This window comes from Artemia franciscana, chromosome 3 (assembly GCF_032884065.1).
Source record: "Artemia franciscana chromosome 3, ASM3288406v1, whole genome shotgun sequence".
Lineage (NCBI taxonomy): Eukaryota > Metazoa > Arthropoda > Branchiopoda > Anostraca > Artemiidae > Artemia > Artemia franciscana.
The window spans coordinates 4,548,553-4,571,107 of record NC_088865.1 but is presented as its reverse complement, the minus strand read 5'-3'; the positions used below and the strand labels follow the sequence as shown (position 1 = coordinate 4,571,107).

General features: G+C 36.4%; 1 protein-coding gene across 3 annotated transcripts in view; it reads right to left on the bottom strand.

The window, feature by feature from the left end:
- The window catches only part of LOC136024786 (uncharacterized), a 49,883-nt gene that overhangs the window by 10,303 nt on the left and 17,025 nt on the right, over positions 1 to 22,555 (bottom strand). For all 3 annotated transcript variants that reach the window (XM_065700243.1, XM_065700244.1, XM_065700242.1), the window contains exon 4: positions 16,084 to 16,260. In XM_065700243.1, coding sequence (XP_065556315.1) covers positions 16,084 to 16,260 — 177 coding nt within the window. The remainder of the gene's footprint in view (positions 1 to 16,083; positions 16,261 to 22,555) is intronic.

Genomic DNA, 22,555 nt, shown 5'->3' with positions numbered 1-22,555 from the left:
AGCAATGCCTAAAGTTTTAGAGGTTGACCACAACTGAAGGAAAAGTAACACCATTAGGTTTCTTATTTTACTCTGTTTTCAAAAATCATGATTATTTCCCTGACAATACAACCCTCCCCCCTCGCGATGGTCCTAAATACTGCCCTAGGATATATAAAAAAGTATAAGAAACGGTAAAGGTGTAGGCCTATATATTTAGTGGTTGATCACTTCTGAGGGAATCATGTTAATAAAATAAAAGTTGTACCCTTAGATTTTTTATGCTATTTCCTAAGATCCTAATTGCTTTTCCAACAATTTACATGAAACACTTAGGAACGTCAAACAGTTTGGGGTTATGAACTGTAAGTAAAAAGCCAATAGCAACAAGAAATCGAAAGACTAGAGTTTTGATATCAATAAATACATCGAAATAATAGATTATTCATGATGATTAATTAAAAAATTTCCACAAGACAAGTTTTCAAACAAAAGTAAATAGTTCAATTAAGACAAAAATGAGTAGAAATAAAGTCAAATCAAGCCTAAAACTACCACAAATTACTATAAATAAATAAATGAAACTCAAAACGGAAAGAAACTGATATTTATTCCTTAAATTTTTGATACTTTTTTATTTACTAAGGTAAAAAAAGTCAAAAAATTTCAAGCGTATTTTGTTTTCAGTAAAGCGCAAATTATGTTCTGGTCTTGAGAAGGCATGGGGGTTATCAGCCCTACATCTGTTAATTTTTGCTCGTTTTGAGTTTGACTCGGCTATTTATTGTAATTTCTGTTCGTTTTGAGTTTCATTTATTTACTGACAGACTTATGGTAGTTTTACGCTTGGAACATTATTTGACTTTATTTCTGCTCATTTTTTGCTTAAGGAGCTCTTTACTTCTCTTTGAAAAACTTTCCTTGGGGAAATTTTTTTTTTTACTAATTTCTGTTCATTTTTTATTGGCATAGTCTTTTTTATGAAAAAAAAATTATATCTTTTCAGTTTTTTCTGTAAGAACACATAGTTTGGGTTGCTATTCGTATGTTGGAGAAAGATTTTCAACAATGCAAACAGTATTTTTTAGTTTAATTTCATAACTACAGAAGTTGACCTGAAAAATAAACTTTAACATCATTCCCAAAAGATTTTATCTATGCTCATTGACAACCTAGATACACTTACACTCTTTTTATTTATTTAAATTTTAAGAGCAGAAGTTTTAATAGTAGTAGCCCCAAAAGTTTCAACTTAATACCCCAAGTCGTACTCGATATATTGCTGAGGTATTTTATTGGCAACCATAAACACACACCTTTTTATTTAGTTTAAAGCAGCATTTAGTTTTAAAGCATAGGGGGCCAATTGCATAATTGTGGGGGGTTGACATACCCAACATCTTTAAAGAAATAATTGCTGGGCTGCACTACAATTCTGAACAAAATAGCGGTCTCTAAATTTTGACTGGATACGTTTGGAACATGAATGGGCTTGAGAGAAGGGTTGCTTGCCCTCTAATCTCTTCTTACTCTTAAAAAGGGCACTAGAACTTTTCGAGCTACACATTTTCAATCAATGTACCAATTAGAAAGTTGAAACGACCACCCCTTCCATTAATACCTTATATGCCCGTGGGGCATAACTTATCGACCTTACCCCCAGATTCTGGGGGATTCTGTCAACCCCAGAGGCCTTATTATATAATCTTGGACTATTTTTGAACAAATGGCTTTATCGAAATTTCTATCGGATATATTTGTGGAAAATTAGACGTGGGAAGGGGTGGCTACCTCCGATCACTTTGACTCTTAAAAAGAGCACTAGAACATCTGATTTCCAATCCAACGAGCCCCCTCCGGAGTTTATACGATCACGCTTTAATTAATTCAAAATTGAGCAAAAATAAAGACTAATAAACTTCCAAGCGTAAAACTACCACAAACCACTATAAATAAATATATAAAACTCAAAACGAACATATATTACAATAAATAGCCGAGTCATACTCAAAAGAAGCAAAAATTAACATTAGTAGGGCGATAAAACCCATGCCTACTCACGACCAGAATATAATTTGTGCTTTACCGAAAAAAAAAAGATTGACCGTCCATTGTCAGTTTCATTGACATATACTGATATTTGTTCCTTAAAGTTTTGAGAATTTTTTATTTATGAAAGTAAAAATAAATATTGAAAATTCAAAACGTATTTCGTCTTCAATAAAGCACAATCTATTACCTTAATTACCTTAATTTGTACTTCGGAGCGAATTAGTTGCAAATTATGTTCTGGTCTTGAAAAGGCATGGTAGTTATAACTCCTACTTGTGTTAATTTTTGCTCGTTTTGAATTGACTCGGTTATTTATTTTCATTTCTGTTCGTTTTGAGTTTCAATTATTTTTCTTTTATTCTGATTTGCGGTAGTTTTACGCTTGGAATGTTACTTGACTTTATTTCTTTATTTTTGGCTTAGTGAAGTTTCAACTTAATACAATTAGCCATTGCTATGACATTGCTTAATTGTCCTTTTGATAGCCCGTATATTCATAAACTTCTTGACATTTTCATCTCAATGCTCTTAGCCTAACAAGCAAACGCAAAAGAATTAGTAGTAGTAGTAGTAAATGTAGCAACAACAGTAGTACTAAAAGTATTAGCAAATATTGCCTGTTGTTCAGATGATCACCCCTTTAAGCATTCTCTGAAAGTTCCAAGTTAATACCCAAATCAATTCTTGAGATACGCTATTTTGATTTGCACGCACATAGCATCTTTTGATTTAGTTCATATTTCCCCTTTATTCTGTGAATGGTGTAGTGTGGTAGTAGAGGTGGTCGTAGTTGTGGTAGTACAGATACCATGCAAAATATGCCTTTTTGATCATCTCCCTTATCATTTCCTGAGTTTTTCAAATTAATATACTCAGTTATCCCTGTTTTACACCCTTTTGACCATCCTTATACAAACAGCATGTTTTGATTTAGTTCAAATGGCCTTCAACATTCTCTGAAAGGCTTACCTAATGCCCTTCGTCTTCTTGGGAAGTAAAGTTCAAACATGCATGCTTTCTCAATAACATATACTATGTGTAAACAATGAACGAATGGCCTAACTTAAAGCCCTTGTCCTGAGGACTGTAGGGAGGTTAACATCCCCAAACACATAATTACTAGGCCTTCAATAATTTTGAACAAAATACTTCACTTAAAATTTCGATCGGATATGTTTTGGGGAATGGAAGGCTTGGGGAGGGGGGAGCTGATTGCCCTACATTCAATTTTGACCCTTAAAAAGGGCACTAAAACTTCCGACTTTCAATCAAATGAGCTCCATCCAATCTAAAGTTTATACGACAACCCGTTACATAAAAATCTTATAAGCCCCAGGGCATAACTTACAGCCCTTGCCCATGGGCTCTGGAAGATTATGTCCACCTTAAAGACACTGTTGCATGATTTTCGGACTATTGGTAAAAAAATGGATATATCACAATTTCAACTGATACCGCTTCGGGAAAAGAGGGAGGGGGGAGGCTAGTTACTCTCCATCATTTTTGACTCTTTAAAGGGAACCAGAACTATATATTTCAAATCAAATGAACCTTTTCTAAAGTTCACACAACCACCCCAAAAATAAAAACCAATTATGCCCCTTGGGCATAACTTACAACCCTTACCCCCAGATTCTGGGGAATTCTGTCAACCCCAGAAGGCCTTATTATATGATTTTTGGACTATTTTTGAACAAATGTTTATCTTGAAATTTTTATAAGATGTATTATTGGGGTGGCTACCCCAGGGTCACTTTGACTCATAAAAAAGGCAACATCTGATTTCCAATACATTTAGCCCCCCTCCGGAGTTTATACGACCAGCCTTTTAATAAAAACCTTCCATACCCTCGGGACATAACTTACAACCCTTGTGCTAAGGGATGTGGGGGGTGTCATCCTCAAAGACTTAATTTCCAGACCTTTAAACTAGACCTTTCCAGAATTTCCACGACTTTTCTTCCATAAAAACCTTGTATACCCATGGGGCAACTTACCACCCTCGCCCTCAGACTCATGGGGATTATCTCAACACCAAAGGCCTTATTATATTATCTTTGAAATATTTTTGAACAAACGGCTATCTTAAATCGCTATCCGATGCGTTTGTGGGGTGGTTCCCTCCTGATCACTTTGACTTTTGAAAAGAGAACTAGAACATCTGATTTTTAATCTAATGAGCCCTCTCCGAAGTTTATACGACCAACCTTTCCAAAAAAATCTTATATACCCTCGGGACATAACTTACAACCCTTGCGCTGAGGGTTGTGGGGGGAGTTGTCACAATCAAAGACACAATTTCCAGACTAAAACAGACTACACTAAACAAAGTGGCTGTCTCAAAATTTTGATTAGATATGTTTTGAGATTTGATGGGCGTTGGGATGGGGGCTTGCTGCCCAAAAAAACTTTTGACTGAAAATGGCACTAGCCCTTTCAATTTCCAATCGAATGAACTTTTTTCGAAGTTTCTTCGACAACAAACGGACATCTCAAAATTTCTATCAGACGAAGTTGTTTTTCTTTTCTTTTTTCACCCTCCAACCACTTTGAATCTGAAAAAGGGCACTAGAACTACTGATTACTAATTCGATAAGCCCTCTCCGAAGTTTATACGACCACCTGTTTATAAAAGCCTAATATGCCCCCAAGGCATAACTTACAACCCTTTCCCTGAGGGCTAGGGGGGGGGGGTTGCCATTCTTAAAGACATAATTTCCAGATCTTTCAACTACACTGAAGAAAATGGCTATCTCAAAATTTTGATTGGATGTGTTTGGGAAAATAATGGACGTGGGAGGATGGTTAGTTGCCCTCCAATAACTTTCAATTATTAAAAAGGGCACTTTTCCTTTCAATTTCCAATCGAGTAAGCCCTATTTGAAATTTCTACGACAACTCCTTCGATGCGAAGTGCCCTGGTCTAAAAAAAAACATAAATAAAAAGAATAATAAATAATAGGCTATATTGTGTCCACGTCGCTCTTTACTCAGGCAACGCTATTGCGCTGCCTATAATTCTATATATGCAAAACTTGCTTTGTTAAATTTTAGATACAGAATAATCTCTATTTATTTTAAGTCTCCATTTTAATCATATTAAAAAAAAACTTTTTTTATTTTTACTTAAGCTGGTCAAAAACAGAACTCAGTTCAAGATGAGTATTAAAAAAAAACGACAAAACAATAACTGAGAAAATTGGTAAATTTTGGAGAATCTAGACAAAAACTGAAATCACCAAACCTGAATTGAATTCAAGACAAACATTTAGAATAATAATAATAATCTCTATTTGTTCCCTTTATCACACTGCTATAACATGGGTATCGTCAAATAAAAGCAAACAAGGACAAAACACCAAAAAAACCAAATGGTCAGCCATCACCTCGACTTCATTTTTATTTTCATGAAACACTGTTTTCATGAAACGGTTTTTTTTCCTTTTTCAGAATTGCCAACCTTTTTTTGTGTGCATGGGTCTCTGAAGTAAACGGAGGCAGGATAGCTCGATGGGTTGAGGATTTAAGGATTGCCAACCTTGTTTTGTCTGCATGGGTCTCTGAAGTAAACGGAGGCAGGATATCTCGGTGTGGTGAGGACTCCAGGATATCAGCTCCAAACTTCATCTGCAATTCATGCCTCCTTTTATCCAGGGTTGGGAGCTTGAGTTCGCTCAAGCTTTGTTCATAGTTTTTTTGTTTTTTTTTATTTGTCCCAAGAATCATTTTGCAGGCTCTCTTCTGAATTGGTTCCAGTCCGTTTCTGTGTTTCTTTGTAAGCGACTTTGTCCCAGATAGGACCCAGATTCCCAGACCAGGTTCCCAGACGTTGCCCTACAATATTAAGCGCATGATACAAGTTTTATAGCACAAAAGAAGGTGTTGCTCTGTCATTCCAAATCTTCTGAGATTTACTAAGTATTTTAGAAAACCAGCTGCTTTAGCTGTGATCTGGCTGATACCAGGCTGATTCCAGGGTTGGGAGCTTGAGTTCACTCAAGCTTTGTTCATAGTTTTTGTAATTTATCCCAAGAATTATTTTGCAGACTTTCTTCTGAATTGTTTCCAGTGTTTTCTGTGTTTCTCTGTAAGCAATGGTTCCCAGACAGGACAGCCATACATTATTACATGGATGACACAAATTTTCACGAAAGAAGGAGCTGCTCTGTCATTCCAAATCTTCTGAGATTTGCAAAGTATTTTAGAAAACCGGCTGCTTTAGCTGTGATCGGGGTGATGTGACCTCCGAACGAAAGATCGTCATTTAATGTGATGCAAAGTATTGTTAATGTTTTTTCTTTTGTTTGGAGAGGTGCAGATGCGTCTATGCTCTTCTTCTTCAGGAAGTTGATATGCATTACATAGCTTTTCTTGAGGCTTAGCTGGAGCTTCGCTTGATCAGTTTGGTTGAAGCTCAGCAACCAGAGGTATGTGTTGACTAGGTGTTTTTGACAGGAAGTGCAGCAGGCTTAGTAAAAGATCATCTGTAAATTTATACCTCTGTGTGTGTTGCTTCATCAGTCGGTTGATGACTATCACAAATAAGATGGGACCTAACTTGCTTCCTTGGGCCGCTTCACACGTGATGCCTTGGAAGTTGGATGTTTCCCCGTTTTCGAGTAGTACGTACTGTTGACGACTAGAAAGGAAACTTGCGATAATATATAAGAGAAACTGTGAGAATTCCAGGGCACGGGCTTCGTTGATTACAGTTCTATGAACAAGCAGATCAAACTTTCACGTAATCAGAAATGATTATTTCAGCAAGGGCCTCAAGAGTTCCTATGTGTTCTAGAAAATCATGAAATAATCTAACCAGATAATGTGTTGTGCTTTGTCTTCGACATATACCGAACTACATAGGATCAATTTTGTGTTCTACTTCCGCTGGTAGCTACTGTAAAACAAAATCTCCGAAGACTTTTGAAATGATGGGCATCTTTGAAATTGGCCTGAAATCGGATGGTGATATGCCTTTTTGAACTTATCTGGGAAAATGCCTTCCAGTAGGCACTGGTTATACACCATAGCCAATGGTGTAGTCCGTAAGGGGGAGAATGCCTTTATCAGCCTTATTGGAAGTTCACCAGGGTACGAGGCTTACCTAATGTCTAGGTTTTCGAGTTTTTCTTGGATGTAAGAAACTGTGATGACAGGCATGGTTTCGACTGGACCATTCAGTGGCAAAGTCTTGAGGAGAGGCTGTTGCCGGCAAATATTTGAAAAGTGTGCATTAATTGTTTCTGTAGTTACATTTGGTGTATTTTTGGTATATTTGGTAGCGAAAATTTGGTATCCATAGAGACACCTAGCCTGCTTTAATAGTCTGATTAGTATGTTTCTCTTCCGTTTATTTCCGGGAGAGTATGGCATTGTCTCATATGTGGCATGCTGTTTGAATCGTCGGAGTATATTTTTGGCATATTTGGTAGCGAAAATTTGGTGTCCAAAGAGACACCTAACTTGCTTTAATAGTCTGACTAGTATGTTTCTCTTCCGTTTATTTCCGGGAGAGTGTGGCATTGTCTCATATGTGGCATGCTGTTTGAATCGTCGGAGTATATTTTTGGTATATTTGGTAGCGAAAATTTGGTGTCCATAGAGACACCTAGCTTGCTTTAATAGTCTGACTAGTATGTTTCTTTTCCGTTTATTTCCGGGAGAGTGTGGCATTGTCTCATATGTGGCATGCTGTTTGAATCGTCGGAGTATATTTTTGGTATATTTGGTAGAAAAAATTTGGTGTCCATAGAGACACCTAGCTTGCTTTAATAGTCTGACTAGTATGTTTCTCTTCCGTTTATTTCCGGAAGAGTGTGGCATTGTCTCATATGTGGCATGCTGTTTGAATCGTCGGAGTATATTTTTGGTATATTTGGTAGCGAAAATTTGGTGTCCATAGAGACACCTAGCTTGCTTTAATAGTCTGACTAGTATGTTTCTTTTCCGTTTATTTCCGGGAGAGTGTGGCATTGTCTCATATGTGGCATGCTGTTTGAATCGTCGGAGTATATTTTTGGTATATTTGGTAGCGAAAATTTGGTGTCCATAGAGACACCTAGCTTGCTTTAATAGTCTGACTAGTATGTTTCTCTTCCGTTCCGGGAGGGTGTGGCATTGTCTCATATGTGGCATGCTTTTTGAATCGTCGGAGTATATTTTTGGTATATTTGGTAGCAAAAATTTGGTGTCCATAGAGACACCTAGCTTGCTTTAATAGTCTGACTAGTATGTTTGTCTTCCGTTTATTTCCGGGAGAGTGTGGCATTGTCTCATATGTGGCATGCTGTTTGAATCATCGGAGTATATTTTTGGTATATTTGGTAGCAAAAATTTGGTGTCCATAGAGACACCTAGCTTACTTTAATAGTCTGACTAGTATGTTTCTCTTCCGTTTATTTCCGGGAGAGTTTGGCATTGTCTCATATGTGGCATACTGTTTGAATCGTCGGAGTATATTTTTGGTATATTTGGTAGCGAAAATTTGGTGTCCATAGAGACACCTAGCTTGCTTTAATAGTCTGACTAGTATGTTTCTCTTCCGTTTATTTCCGGGAGAGTGTGGCATTGTCTCATATGTGGCATGCTGTTTGAATCGTCGGAGTATATTTTTGGTATATTTGGTAGCGAAAATTTGGTGTCCATAGAGACACCTAGCTTGCTTTAATAGTCTGACTAGTATGTTTCTTTTCCGTTTATTTCCGGGAGAGTGTGGCATTGCCTCATATGTGGCATGCTGTTTGAATCGTCGGAGTATATTTTTGGTATATTTGGTAGAAAAAATTTGGTGTCCATAGAGACACCTAGCTTGCTTTAATAGTCTGACTAGTATGTTTCTCTTCCGTTTATTTCCGGAAGAGTGTGGCATTGTCTCATATGTGGCATGCTGTTTGAATCGTCGGAGTATATTTTTGGTATATTTGGTAGAAAAAATTTGGTGTCCATAGAGACACCTAGCTTGCTTTAATAATCTGACTAGTATGTTTCTCTTCCGTTTATTTCCGGGAGAGTGTGGCATTGTCTCATATGTGGCATGCTGTTTGAATCGTCGGAGTATATTTTTGGTATATTTGGTAGCGAAAATTTGGTGTCCATAGAGACACCTAGCTTGCTTTAATAGTCTGACTAGTATGTTTCTCTTCCGTTTATTTCCGGGAGAGTGTGGCATTGTCTCATATGTAGCATGCAGTTTGAATCGTCGGAGTATATTTTTGGTATATTTGGTAGCAAAAATTTGGTGTCCATAGAGACACCTAGCTTGCTTTCATAGTCTGACTAGTATGTTTCTCTTCCGTTTATTTCCAAGAGAGTGTGGCATTGTCTCATATGTGGCATGCTGTTGGAATCGTCGGAGTATATTTTTGATATATTTGGTAGCGAAAATTTGGTGTCCATAGAGACACCTAGCTTGCTTTCATAGTCTGACTAGTATGTTTCTCTTCCGTTTATTTCCAAGAGAGTGTGGCATTGTCTCATATGTGGCATGCTGTTTGAATCGTCGGAGTATATTTTTGGTATATTTGGTAGCGAAAATTTGGTGTCCATAGAGACACCTAGCTTGCTTTCATAGTCTGACTAGTATATTTCTCTTCCGTTTATTTCCGGGAGAGTGTGGCATTGTCTCATATGTGGCATGCTGTTTGAATTGTCGGAGTATATTTTTGGTATATTTGGTAGCGAAAATTTGGTGTCCATAGAGACACCTAGCTTGCTTTCATAGTCTGACTAGTATGTTTCTCTTCCGTTTATTTCCAAGAGAGTGTGGCATTGTCTGATATGTGGCATGCTGTTTGAATCGTCGGAGTATATTTTTGGTATATTTGGTAGCGAAAATTTGGTGTCCATAGAGACACCTAGCTTGCTTTCATAGCCTGACTAGTATGTTTCTCTTCCGTTTATTTCCAAGAGAGTGTGGCATTGTCTCATATGTGGCATGCTGTTTGAATCGTCGGAGTATATTTTTGGTATATTTGGTAGCGAAAATTTGGTGTCCATAGAGACACCTAGCTTGCTTTCATAGTCTGACTAGTATGTTTCTCTTCCGTTTATTTCCAAGAGAGTGTGGCATTGTCTCATATGTGGCATGCTGTTTGAATCGTCGGAGTATATTTTTGGTATATTTGGTAGCGAAAATTTGGTGTCCATAGAGACACCTAGCTTGCTTTCATAGTCTGACTAGTATGTTTCTCTTCCGTTTATTTCCAAGAGAGTGTGGCATTGTCTCATATGTGGCATGCTGTTTGAATCGTCGGAGTATATTTTTGGTATATTTGGTAGCGAAAATTTGGTGTCCATAGAGACACCTAGCTTGCTTTAATAGTCTGACTAGTATGTTTCTCTTCCGTTTATTTCCGGGAGAGTGTGGCATTGTCTCATATGTGGCATGCAGTTTGAATCGTCGGAGTATATTTTTGGTATATTTGGTAGCAAAAATTTGGTGTCCATAGAGACACCTAGCTTGCTTTCATAGTCTGACTAGTATGTTTCTCTTCCGTTTATTTCCAAGAGAGTGTGGCATTGTCTCATATGTGGCATGCTGTTGGAATCGTCGGAGTATATTTTTGGTATATTTGGTAGCGAAAATTTGGTGTCCATAGAGACACCTAGCTTGCTTTCATAGTCTGACTAGTATGTTTCTCTTCCGTTTATTTCCAAGAGAGTGTGGCATTGTCTCATATGTGGCATGCTGTTTGAATCGTCGGAGTATATTTTTGGTATATTTGGTAGCGAAAATTTGGTGTCCATAGAGACACCTAGCTTGCTTTAATAGTCTGACTAGTATATTTCTCTTCCGTTTATTTCCGGGAGAGTGTGGCATTGTCTCATATGTGGCATGCTGTTTGAATCGTCGGAGTATATTTTTGGTATATTTGGTAGCGAAAATTTGGTGTCCATAGAGACACCTAGCTTGCTTTAATAGTCTGACTAGTATGTTTCTCTTCCGTTCCGGGAGGGTGTGGCATTGTCTCATATGTGGCATGCTTTTTGAATCGTCGGAGTATATTTTTGGTATATTTGGTAGCGAAAATTTGGTGTCCATAGAGACACCTAGCTTGCTTTAATAGTCTGACTAGTATGTTTGTCTTCCGTTTATTTCCGGGAGAGTGTGGCATTGTCTCATATGTGGCATGCTGTTTGAATCATCGGAGTATATTTTTGGTATATTTGGTAGCAAAAATTTGGTGTCCATAGAGACACCTAGCTTACTTTAATAGTCTGACTAGTATGTTTCTCTTCCGTTTATTTCCGGGAGAGTTTGGCATTGTCTCATATGTGGCATACTGTTTGAATCGTCGGAGTATATTTTTGGTATATTTGGTAGCGAAAATTTGGTGTCCATAGAGACACCTAGCTTGCTTTAATAGTCTGACTAGTATGTTTCTCTTCCGTTTATTTCCGGGAGAGTGTGGCATTGTCTCATATGTGGCATGCTGTTTGAATCGTCGGAGTATATTTTTGGTATATTTGGTAGCGAAAATTTGGTGTCCATAGAGACACCTAGCTTGCTTTAATAGTCTGACTAGTATGTTTCTTTTCCGTTTATTTCCGGGAGAGTGTGGCATTGTCTCATATGTGGCATGCTGTTTGAATCGTCGGAGTATATTTTTGGTATATTTGGTAGAAAAAATTTGGTGTCCATAGAGACACCTAGCTTGCTTTAATAGTCTGACTAGTTTGTTTCTCTTCCGTTTATTTCCGGAAGAGTGTGGCATTGTCTCATATGTGGCATGCTGTTTGAATCGTCGGAGTATATTTTTGGTTTATTTGGTAGAAAAAATTTGGTGTCCATAGAGACACCTAGCTTGCTTTAATAATCTGACTAGTATGTTTCTCTTCCGTTTATTTCCGGGAGAGTGTGGCATTGTCTCATATGTGGCATGCTGTTTGAATCGTCGGAGTATATTTTTGGTATATTTGGTAGCGAAAATTTGGTGTCCATAGAGACACCTAGCTTGCTTTAATAGTCTGACTAGTATGTTTCTCTTCCGTTTATTTCCGGGAGAGTGTGGCATTGTCTCATATGTGGCATGCAGTTTGAATCGTCGGAGTATATTTTTGGTATATTTGGTAGCAAAAATTTGGTGTCCATAGAGACACCTAGCTTGCTTTCATAGTCTGACTAGTATGTTTCTCTTCCGTTTATTTCCAAGAGAGTGTGGCATTGTCTCATATGTGGCATGCTGTTGGAATCGTCGGAGTATATTTTTGGTATATTTGGTAGCGAAAATTTGGTGTCCATAGAGACACCTAGCTTGCTTTCATAGTCTGACTAGTATGTTTCTCTTCCGTTTATTTCCAAGAGAGTGTGGCATTGTCTCATATGTGGCATGCTGTTTGAATCGTCGGAGTATATTTTTGGTATATTTGGTAGCGAAAATTTGGTGTCCATAGAGACACCTAGCTTGCTTTCATAGTCTGACTAGTATATTTCTCTTCCGTTTATTTCCGGGAGAGTGTGGCATTGTCTCATATGTGGCATGCTGTTTGAATTGTCGGAGTATATTTTTGGTATATTTGGTAGCGAAAATTTGGTGTCCATAGAGACACCTAGCTTGCTTTCATAGTCTGACTAGTATGTTTCTCTTCCGTTTATTTCCAAGAGAGTGTGGCATTGTCTGATATGTGGCATGCTGTTTGAATCGTCGGAGTATATTTTTGGTATATTTGGTAGCGAAAATTTGGTGTCCATAGAGACACCTAGCTTGCTTTCATAGCCTGACTAGTATGTTTCTCTTCCGTTTATTTCCAAGAGAGTGTGGCATTGTCTCATATGTGGCATGCTGTTTGAATCGTCGGAGTATATTTTTGGTATATTTGGTAGCGAAAATTTGGTGTCCATAGAGACACCTAGCTTGCTTTCATAGTCTGACTAGTATGTTTCTCTTCCGTTTATTTCCAAGAGAGTGTGGCATTGTCTCATATGTGGCATGCTGTTTGAATCGTCGGAGTATATTTTTGGTATATTTGGTAGCGAAAATTTGGTGTCCATAGAGACACCTAGCTTGCTTTCATAGTCTGACTAGTATGTTTCTCTTCCGTTTATTTCCAAGAGAGTGTGGCAATGTCTCATATGTGGCATGCTGTTTGAATCGTCGGAGTATATTTTTGGTATATTTGGTAGCGAAAATTTGGTGTCCATAGAGACACCTAGCTTGCTTTAATAGTCTGACTAGTATGTTTCTCTTCCGTTTATTTCCGGGAGAGTGTGGCATTGTCTCATATGTGGCATGCTGTTTGAATCGTCGGAGTATATTTTTGGTATATTTCGTAGCGAAAATTTGGTGTCATAGAGACACCTAGCTTGCTTTAATAGTCTGAATAGTATGTTTCTCTTCCGTTTATTTCCGGGAGAGAGTGGCATTGTCTCATATGTGGCATGCTGTTTGAATCGTCGGAGTATATTTTTGGTATATTTGGTAGCGAAAATTTGGTGTCCATAGAGACACCTAGCTTGCTTTAATAGTCTGACTAGTATATTTCTCTTCCGTTTATTTCCGGGAGAGTGTGGCATTGTCTCATATGTGGCATGCTGTTTGAATCGTCGGAGTATATTTTTGGTATATTTGGTAGCGAAAATTTGGTGTCCATAGAGACACCTAGCTTGCTTTAATAGTCTGACTAGTATGTTTCTCTTCCGTTCCGGGAGGGTGTGGCATTGTCTCATATGTGGCATGCTTTTTGAATCGTCGGAGTATATTTTTGGTATATTTGGTAGCGAAAATTTGGTGTCCATAGAGACACCTAGCTTGCTTTAATAGTCTGACTAGTATGTTTGTCTTCCGTTTATTTCCGGGAGAGTGTGGCATTGTCTCATATGTGGCATGCTGTTTGAATCATCGGAGTATATTTTTGGTATATTTGGTAGCAAAAATTTGGTGTCCATAGAGACACCTAGCTTACTTTAATAGTCTGACTAGTATGTTTCTCTTCCGTTTATTTCCGGGAGAGTTTGGCATTGTCTCATATGTGGCATGCTGTTTGAATCGTCGGAGTATATTTTTGGTATATTTGGTAGCGAAAATTTGGTGTCCATAGAGACACCTAGCTTGCTTTAATAGTCTGACTAGTATGTTTCTCTTCCGTTTATTTCCGGGAGAGTGTGGCATTGTCTCATATGTGGCATGCTGTTTGAATCGTCGGAGTATATTTTTGGTATATTTGGTAGCGAAAATTTGGGGTCCATAGAGACACCTAGCTTGCTTTAATAGTCTGACTAGTATGTTTCTCTTCCGTTTATTTCCGGGAGAGTGTGGCATTGTCTCATATGTGGCATGCTGTTTGAATCGTCGGAGTATATTTTTGGTATATTTGGTAGCAAAAATTTGGTGTCCATAGAGACACCTAGCTTGCTTTAATAGTCTGACTAGTATATTTCTCTTCCGTTTATTTCCGGGAGAGTGTGGCATTGTCTCATATGTGGCATGCTGTTTGAATCGTCAGAGTATATTTTTGGTTTATTTGGTAGCGAAAATTTGGTGTCCATAGAGACACCTAGCTTGCTTTAATAGTCTGACTAGTATGTTTCTCTTCCGTTTATTTCCGGGAGAGTGTGGCATTGTCTCATATGTGGCATGCTGTTTGAATCGTCGGAGTAACCCATAGTTATTCTGTGCCCCAATAGTAACTCGCTTTCCAGATAAGAATTGTTCGTACTCTCCAATCGTTTGTTCAGAGGAGTCCGGCCATGCTGTTTGCGTCTTTGTTTTCGAAAAGACGGAACCAACATACTGAGTTGAGCCATTCTCTGAATTGGTCTTTCATTGAGCCAACATCAACCTTAAAAGGTGGAAAGGGGCAGAATCTTGGTCGTCAGGATAACAAAAAAAGTTGGGTAAAAATTCAAATTTAAAATTTCAGTCAGCATGAAAAAAAAACGTTGAGTAAAAAATTCAAATCTAAAAATTTTCAATAAGTACAAAACCGGATCCTTAGTCGTCATTCATATGTACAATTACGTCCATAATATTACGTTTCTCTCTATGCTGTAGTACCTTTCGCTTCTTAATGTAGCATGCCGGTCCGTTATGCTAATACCAGAGTATTAGTAGTCCTTCACTGAAATTTGATCTTCGTAAGGAATCACAGTTGTCATGACAACAATTAGCATGGATGTAATTTCAGAATTTCAATTGGGGGTGCGGCAAGAGAGGGTCCAGCCCCCTGGGGCATGGGATACCCTTCAGGGGAAAGGAAAGTTTCTGGGGGTCCTCCCCCAGAAAATTTGTGAAAAATACAACTCTAATCGTGTTTCTAAGCTGTTTGAAAAATAATTGCGGGAGAATATTCTATATCAGTTTCCCACGACAAAAAATAAAGGTGGGGTGGGCTGACCTAGGTCTTCAGTAATTCAGTTTTCTTTAAGCGGTAACAAAGAAAATTTGCTATTTAGCAAAGAAGCTACTCTTTGCAGTAAAAAATACATTACACAAAACATATTAAACATTACACATATATTAAAAAAATTAATAAAATCTGGCATTCCTGCTTCCGCACACGTCCAGAGATGGCATCTTACTGGTGTATTCTTGGCGATAAGCGTGCATACCGCATATTTAATTTTGTACACGTATCTGACTCTATCAAACTTTAAACAAAACTGGCGGACTCGCACTTTTGACCTAATGAGGTTAATACAATTATAAGATCAAACACATGTAAAAGTTTCAAGGGGCCCCAATAAAAAGGCTCACATCCTGCACACTTGTCTGCATGATAACACAGCAACGGAAGATCAATGCCATATTTAAAATTAAAAAACACCAAGGGATAAGGCAAGGAGTAAATATGGATGAAGTGCGGAGAGGAAGAGAGGCAACGCTCGTAGGGAAAGTAAAATTACGAGTAATTAAAGAGACCAAAATAATAAAGCCGGGTTCTGGGTTACGCTTATAACTTCGAAGAAACATCGGATGCAGATGCCTGGTGAGGCGAGAATTGCCCATTCGAGCAACCCTTTCGCCCATTCGAGAATTTGCCCATTTCGAGCAAGTAAGCAAGGAAGAAAAGATTACAGGAGAGCTAATAGAGATTATTGAAAATTAAAGAACATACTATTGAAAAACAGTTTGCTTTCCTTGGTGAGCCAGCAGCATAACATTTGCCAAATTCAACGGGACTGACTCTGCCACTCCAAGGACGCTCGAAGGGTCCAAATTCGCTTTTTCATAAGCTCTTTCTGCAGCAGATGTAAAATCTCGAATCTTGTCTATATGAGGCTGCAGACATTTCCTAAAAAGGCTTTCAATACATTCTGTCTAAATGTCTCTAACAAACTCCACAGTTCAACTGACGAGATTCTGTATAGTTTCTGAGCCATTTAGCGCGAAATTTGACACTTTTTACATTTAAGTTAATAAGAAAAAATTCAAATTAATCCAGCAAATAGCCTGCGCAAAAAAAGGTATCCGTAACATTTTGGGTTAAGAGGATCCCCATTCGCAATAAAAAAAGAAAGGAAAAAACACTGATTCTCCACAAAAAAGGCAGGAACTTTTTTCTCCGAAAGGCTTACAAACGTAAGTTTCTGGATGAAAAAAGCTCTAATGCAATGAAAAATTTAGGCTTTGGGCACGATTATCAAAGTATGGTAATCGCAACTAGCCTTACTCCCCCCACCCACCGTGATGCATCAAGCCCTTATGAAAGTCGATAGGACATGCTTCCAGCCCCTTACCAGGCTCACTCAATCCCGCCACACCTTCATTGCCACCCTATTTCATCAATAATGAGTATGACCTTTTACATTCTTATTCGTAATTCTTTCTATTTCTCGCCAAAAGGGCGAAGCCTCCCCCCTTAAGCTCGCAATAGTGGGCTAAAACATTACCTTGCACCAGCGCAGACTGAATTTTCTAATTATGGCTCTGTATTTAATTTCTCTCATTTTTATAGCAGAAACAAACAAGTCGTTCTAAAACGGGAACTTGAATACTTTATCCTATCTTTTTAGCCTAAATTTTCAAATTATAATCTGTCTGCCGTTTTTTTTGGCTTTTCTACTTTTTCTCAATTTCATCGGAAAATAAGCGAATCACATTTAAATGGAAAATAGATTCCAAAACTTGGTTCCACATATTCAACTCTGTTCTCTCGAAATTTTCTAGGAGAAGCACATACTCTAAACTTGTTTTCAACATTTTCTGGCACACTAGGCATCTCATTCTGGTTCTTCATCTTGGCAACACAGGGTTTAAGATTTGTCATTTCCAACGAAAACTACTTTTACAGAATTCTTTGCATTCTGAACTGGAATGTCAAATGTTTCATTCTCTAGGCAAGGTAGCTTCACCATCTCTCTACCTCAGTAAAAAAAAAAAAAAAAAAAAAAAAAAAAAAAAAAAAAAAAAAAAAAAAAAAAAAAAAAAGTGCTTTAATTCAAAATACTCTTTTTACCCTTTTTAATTACTAAAAATGGTAACGAGTAAAAGCTCAAATCTCGAATGCAAAAAAAGTTCGCACGGATGGAAGATATATTTTTCCATTTGTTCTTGAAATAACAGATAGAAATCCTTATAAATTAGGCACAGAATATGAGATCCTAAATTAACTTCATGCTAGAAACCCACTTACAATATGAAATGTAAATTTTATAATGCAAAAGGAATTCCTAAGACAGAGGTTTTGCTGAGAGAATATGCAAGAAAGTCATCCAAGCCTGAGGGTTAAGGCTATGTTGCTGACGGGTACAAGCACCGTAAAAGAAAGTGATTTTATTGACAATGAACGAGAATCAAAATGCCACCAAGTTGATGCTACTCTAATATATAGCATATTTAGGATTTGACATTTTGTGCGTACATATATATATATATATATATATATATATATATATATATATATATATATATATATATATATATATATATATATATATAATGAAAAGAGAAATCATCAATATAACAGCACAAACACAAAAAAAAAAAAAAAAAAAAAAAAAAAAAAAAAAAAAAAAAAAAAAAAAGAGATAGAAGGAGAAAGGGAAAACTGTTTTCCTAAATTAGTGGTTAATATAGACCAGCACTTGAATGAGGCCTTAACCCTACTCATCCATACAACCACATAGGTCAAACAGCATAGCCATACACAATCAACCATAAAGAATAATCCATGGACAGGCAGTCATGTCATCAATAAGTATAAGTCGTCATTTACCAAACAATAAAGACAAATAATACAGAGGCAACAACCCAACACAAGGGCTCATCAGGAGAATACACTTGCCTATAGGGTTTCGGCACTTTAAATTCTCTACCCAGTCAAGTGTTGTGCCTACCACAGAATATCCATGGCATCCCCGTGTCAGGTATCACCCCCAAAATACATGCCTATGAAAAAAAGAAACCAGCAAATGTAGAACAACCAAGTAACACCAAAACAAACTTATCCTGTTAATATATTCCTCTTTTTAGCAACAATAGGTAAACTAAATGTGATAAATTTTACCATATATATATATATATATATATATATATATATATATATATATATATATATATATATATATATATATATATATATATATATATATATATATATATATATATATATATATATATATATAATATATATATATGTATATATATATATATATATATATATATATATATATATATATATATATATATATGAGGTTCAATTTCTGAGTCCTTGATTAAAAAGGTAGTAAGGTCAAACCCACTGATCCACTACAGGACTACATGTTTGTTAAAATAGGTGAAATGTAAGTTTTGAATAAAAATACAGGTTCAAAAAGAAACAACTTGTCCACTTTTCTACTATTGCTTTGGAATTTGAATTATTAGCACACGTATAAAAATGTTAAACCACACAACGTATCCTTCAAAAGCCGTTACCACACTATAGCAATTCTAGTACTCTTCTCAGGAGACTAAAGTTCAAACCGCCATGTGGTAATGATAAAGTTGAACATGAACATTATTTGTTAAATCATTTTTAGCACAAGCAATCTCTGAAATTTTTCTTAGCTTTGAAATAAATTGTGAAGATTTCTTTTTTTAACAATATCAATGGTTGTGTAATCTTTAAAGCAATCATGTCGTCCCCAGAGACATGGTTTTTGATGCTCTCGTCTACATTTATTAACTTGCTCAAATATTTTTGCTTCTGAGAGTTTTTGAAATATTCTCAATTTAGGTGTAGATTAGTTTCGCTTAAAAAAAAGCGGTCTGTTTCGTTAAAAAAAAAAAACTTTGTCCCAAATTCTATTCCTTTTAATCAAAAGGATTATGGTAGTAACTTTTTTTAGTTTCAATCAATAATAGGGTATGACCGTGGTATTGTATGCCTATGTCTGTATAATGGAGTGGTGCGTAGGGTGTGTTAATACATATTACATACAGGAAAAAGCACTTGGCTTTTTCTTAGTTGGGATAGTTAGAGAAGCAACTTTTCAAATTATACTTGTATCATTTTTTTTAATACAATTCTTTTCTCTATTTTAGCTCCAGTAAATGAGAATCAGAAAAGTATCTTTGTGTGCTGTAATTCATCCCTCATTTTGTTTCCAGTTTTCGCTTCAACCCTCACGTTTGTGTTCCTTTGCACCTTTGTTTCTGTGTCACCGTAACTTTCCCTGTGTCTCATCTTGTGTTTGTTAATATTTTAATTCCGTCCGACATCGAAACGTCGATATGTCGAAACGTATGATATTCGTCCTACATCAAGAGCGGGTTTCAGCATCCATCATACTGGGTCAAAAATTTGGAACTCAATTCCAGTATCAGTATGAGAATGTAGCAATAAGCGAGAGTTATTAGAATTATTAAAAAAAAATATCGACGCAGTGATAAAAATATTTTTTCAGAAATAACGAACTTACTGTTTATTAAAAATTGAAAAACATAATCGCAAAGTTGAAATTTGTCAAAATTAATGGGTGCGTGGATTAAAGGTATGACGGATTTATATTATGACGTGTTTTCAAATATATAACGAATGATTAGGGGATTTGTGTTTAATGAGTTGCGGGGATTTTTTTTTGCATATTTATGTTGATGCTGTAGGCTTGTATTTACTTCGGCTTGATTTATTTTTATTTTATAAGAGCTAGGTATGTAATATAGTCAGTGTTATTTTTGTAGTGTAGCGTGATAATTAATTACAATTATAGCGTATATAGTTTATACATAATTATAGCTTCGTAGTGTATTTTTGTAGTGTAGGTAACATTGTAACATTGTCAGTGCTAAAGTATGCCACCAGGCATGTCCGATCACTCCTTCGTGAGTTCTCATTTTTTCCAATTTTTCAGAATTAACCCTCCACCCAACTGCCCCAAAGAGAGCGCATCCGTTCCGGTTATGTCAATCACGTATCTATGACTTTTGCTTATTTTTCCCACCAAGTTCATCCCGATCTCTCCATTCTAAGCGTTTTCCAGGATTGTTTCCCCCTCCAACTCCCCCCCAATATCAACGGATACGGTAGTGATTTAAAATAAGAGCTCTAAGACACGAGGTCTTTTTAATATCAAATTTCATTAAGATCCGATCACCCATTCTTAAGATAAAAATACGTCATTTTTTTCCTTTCCCTCCAGCCCCCCCAGATGGTCTAATCGCGGAAACGACTGTTATCAAGTCAATTTGTGCAGGTCCCTGACAAGCCTGCCAATGTTCATCATCCTAGCACGTCCAGAAGCACCGAACTCGCCAAAGCATTGGAACTTTATGTTATTGTAATTGTTGCAAATTAATTTTGCAAGTTGTTAATTTTGTTATCTTTGCGGATCCATTAATTTTGTTTAAGTTAAATTTAAGTTAATTTTGCAAGGAAGTTATTTATGTAATAGTTGCAAATAAAAAATTGTCTATCTATCTAATTTTCGTGTTCTTTCCTTTGTGTATTGCCTCGTTCTCAAGCTCTTTTCGTGTTTTTGTTCCTGTGTTTATTCCTATGAACACTCTTGCGTGTAAACGACTTTTGAATTTTTCGAAATTTATGTGTGCTATGCCATCTTGTATGATGTAACACGAATGAAATACTGTAAAAATTGCCGTGTTTGTTTATGGAAAAATACATTTTACTTCAATCCAATCAATTACGATTCTTGATAAGGAAACTAAATTTTCAATTTCTAATCGAATGAGCCCTCATCTCCTGGCGTTATTGAGAAGAACAAACAAAATCAATATTTTTCCGTTGAAACTAAAAGAACTTCACTGTATTATCTGTTTTTCGTAAAATTACAACTTTATTAAAAGGTTTGGTAAATATAATCGCCCAAATCAAAACAGATTTTAATTTTCTATATAATTTTTCTTTTCCATATATAGAGGGGGTTTTTTTTTGCTTTTTTTTATTTTGTAAGATCGAAAATTGAAAAACCATGGTCAAATATTGCCGTTCTAGTTAGCAGAATTTCCGTGTGAAAGTCCCTTTTTGTAAGATGAATCGTTTTTTATAAGGTTTGCTACATAGTTACAACCAAATTACACTTATTACAAATTATACTTACACTACAAACCAAATTACAGTTTTAACATAAAAATTTTGAATAGTTTTATGATTGTCTGCTTCTTCCTGAAGGTCAAATTTCTTTATATCTTCTTCAAAATCTACAATACTTTTTAATGTGTTGATTGAAAATCACTGAAAAATTTTTTAAAAATTTAAACAACTTTGGAAAACTGTAATTTCAAAACTTATATTCTTAGTTTTATATAGTGTTTGACATATCTTATAATCTTCTGTTATAATTAAGTATAATGTTTAAAAAATACGTCACTAAAATAAAAATATGTTAAAATGCAGAAAATCAAACCTCCCGTCTCCAAAAAAAATGGCGGAGACAGAAAAAGAAGCGATGGAGGATTATTCGAACATCTTAGATGACAAGAGAGGCCGAAAAGGCTTCCTTGGAGACAAAACTGGTAGCGAAAACGGAGATGGGAAATATTCCTTCAAACCCCGGGTTCCCCTATGTTGTAGCCTCCAAGCAGGAACTGGATGACTCTCAAACACATACAGATAGACAAAAGGACGATATCAGCGGATAGTACGTGTGAATAAGCGAAAAATAAACAGCCTATACGGCATGACTTGGCAGAAGAAATTAATGGAAATGCAGCGTACCCACATTACAGCTTATATTTAGCTAAGAATATATGAATGAATGAACAAATAAAAAATAAGAATAAAGATCCTTCTGAGCCATTGCTAGTAGCGCTGATATGCTAGATAAGGATTAATAATGTAATAGTAACTTTCTTAGTTTTCATCAATAATAAGCTTTGACAGTGGAGTGGTGTGTAGGGTCTGAGAGACTTCGCAATAATTACCACCTTGAGAGACAATAACAGGATTTATCTCAGCACATTTTAATACAAGTCTCTTACGTAGGAGAGTTTGAAAAAACATCCCCACACTGAACTCAACAAGGAAAAGAAGGTTTCTAAAAACAAGAATAAAACACACCGATTCATAGTACCAAGATCACTGAAAATGAAAAATGATCGTTTGAGCTGGGTAAATTTGAAGTTACACAATCTTAAATATTTAATAT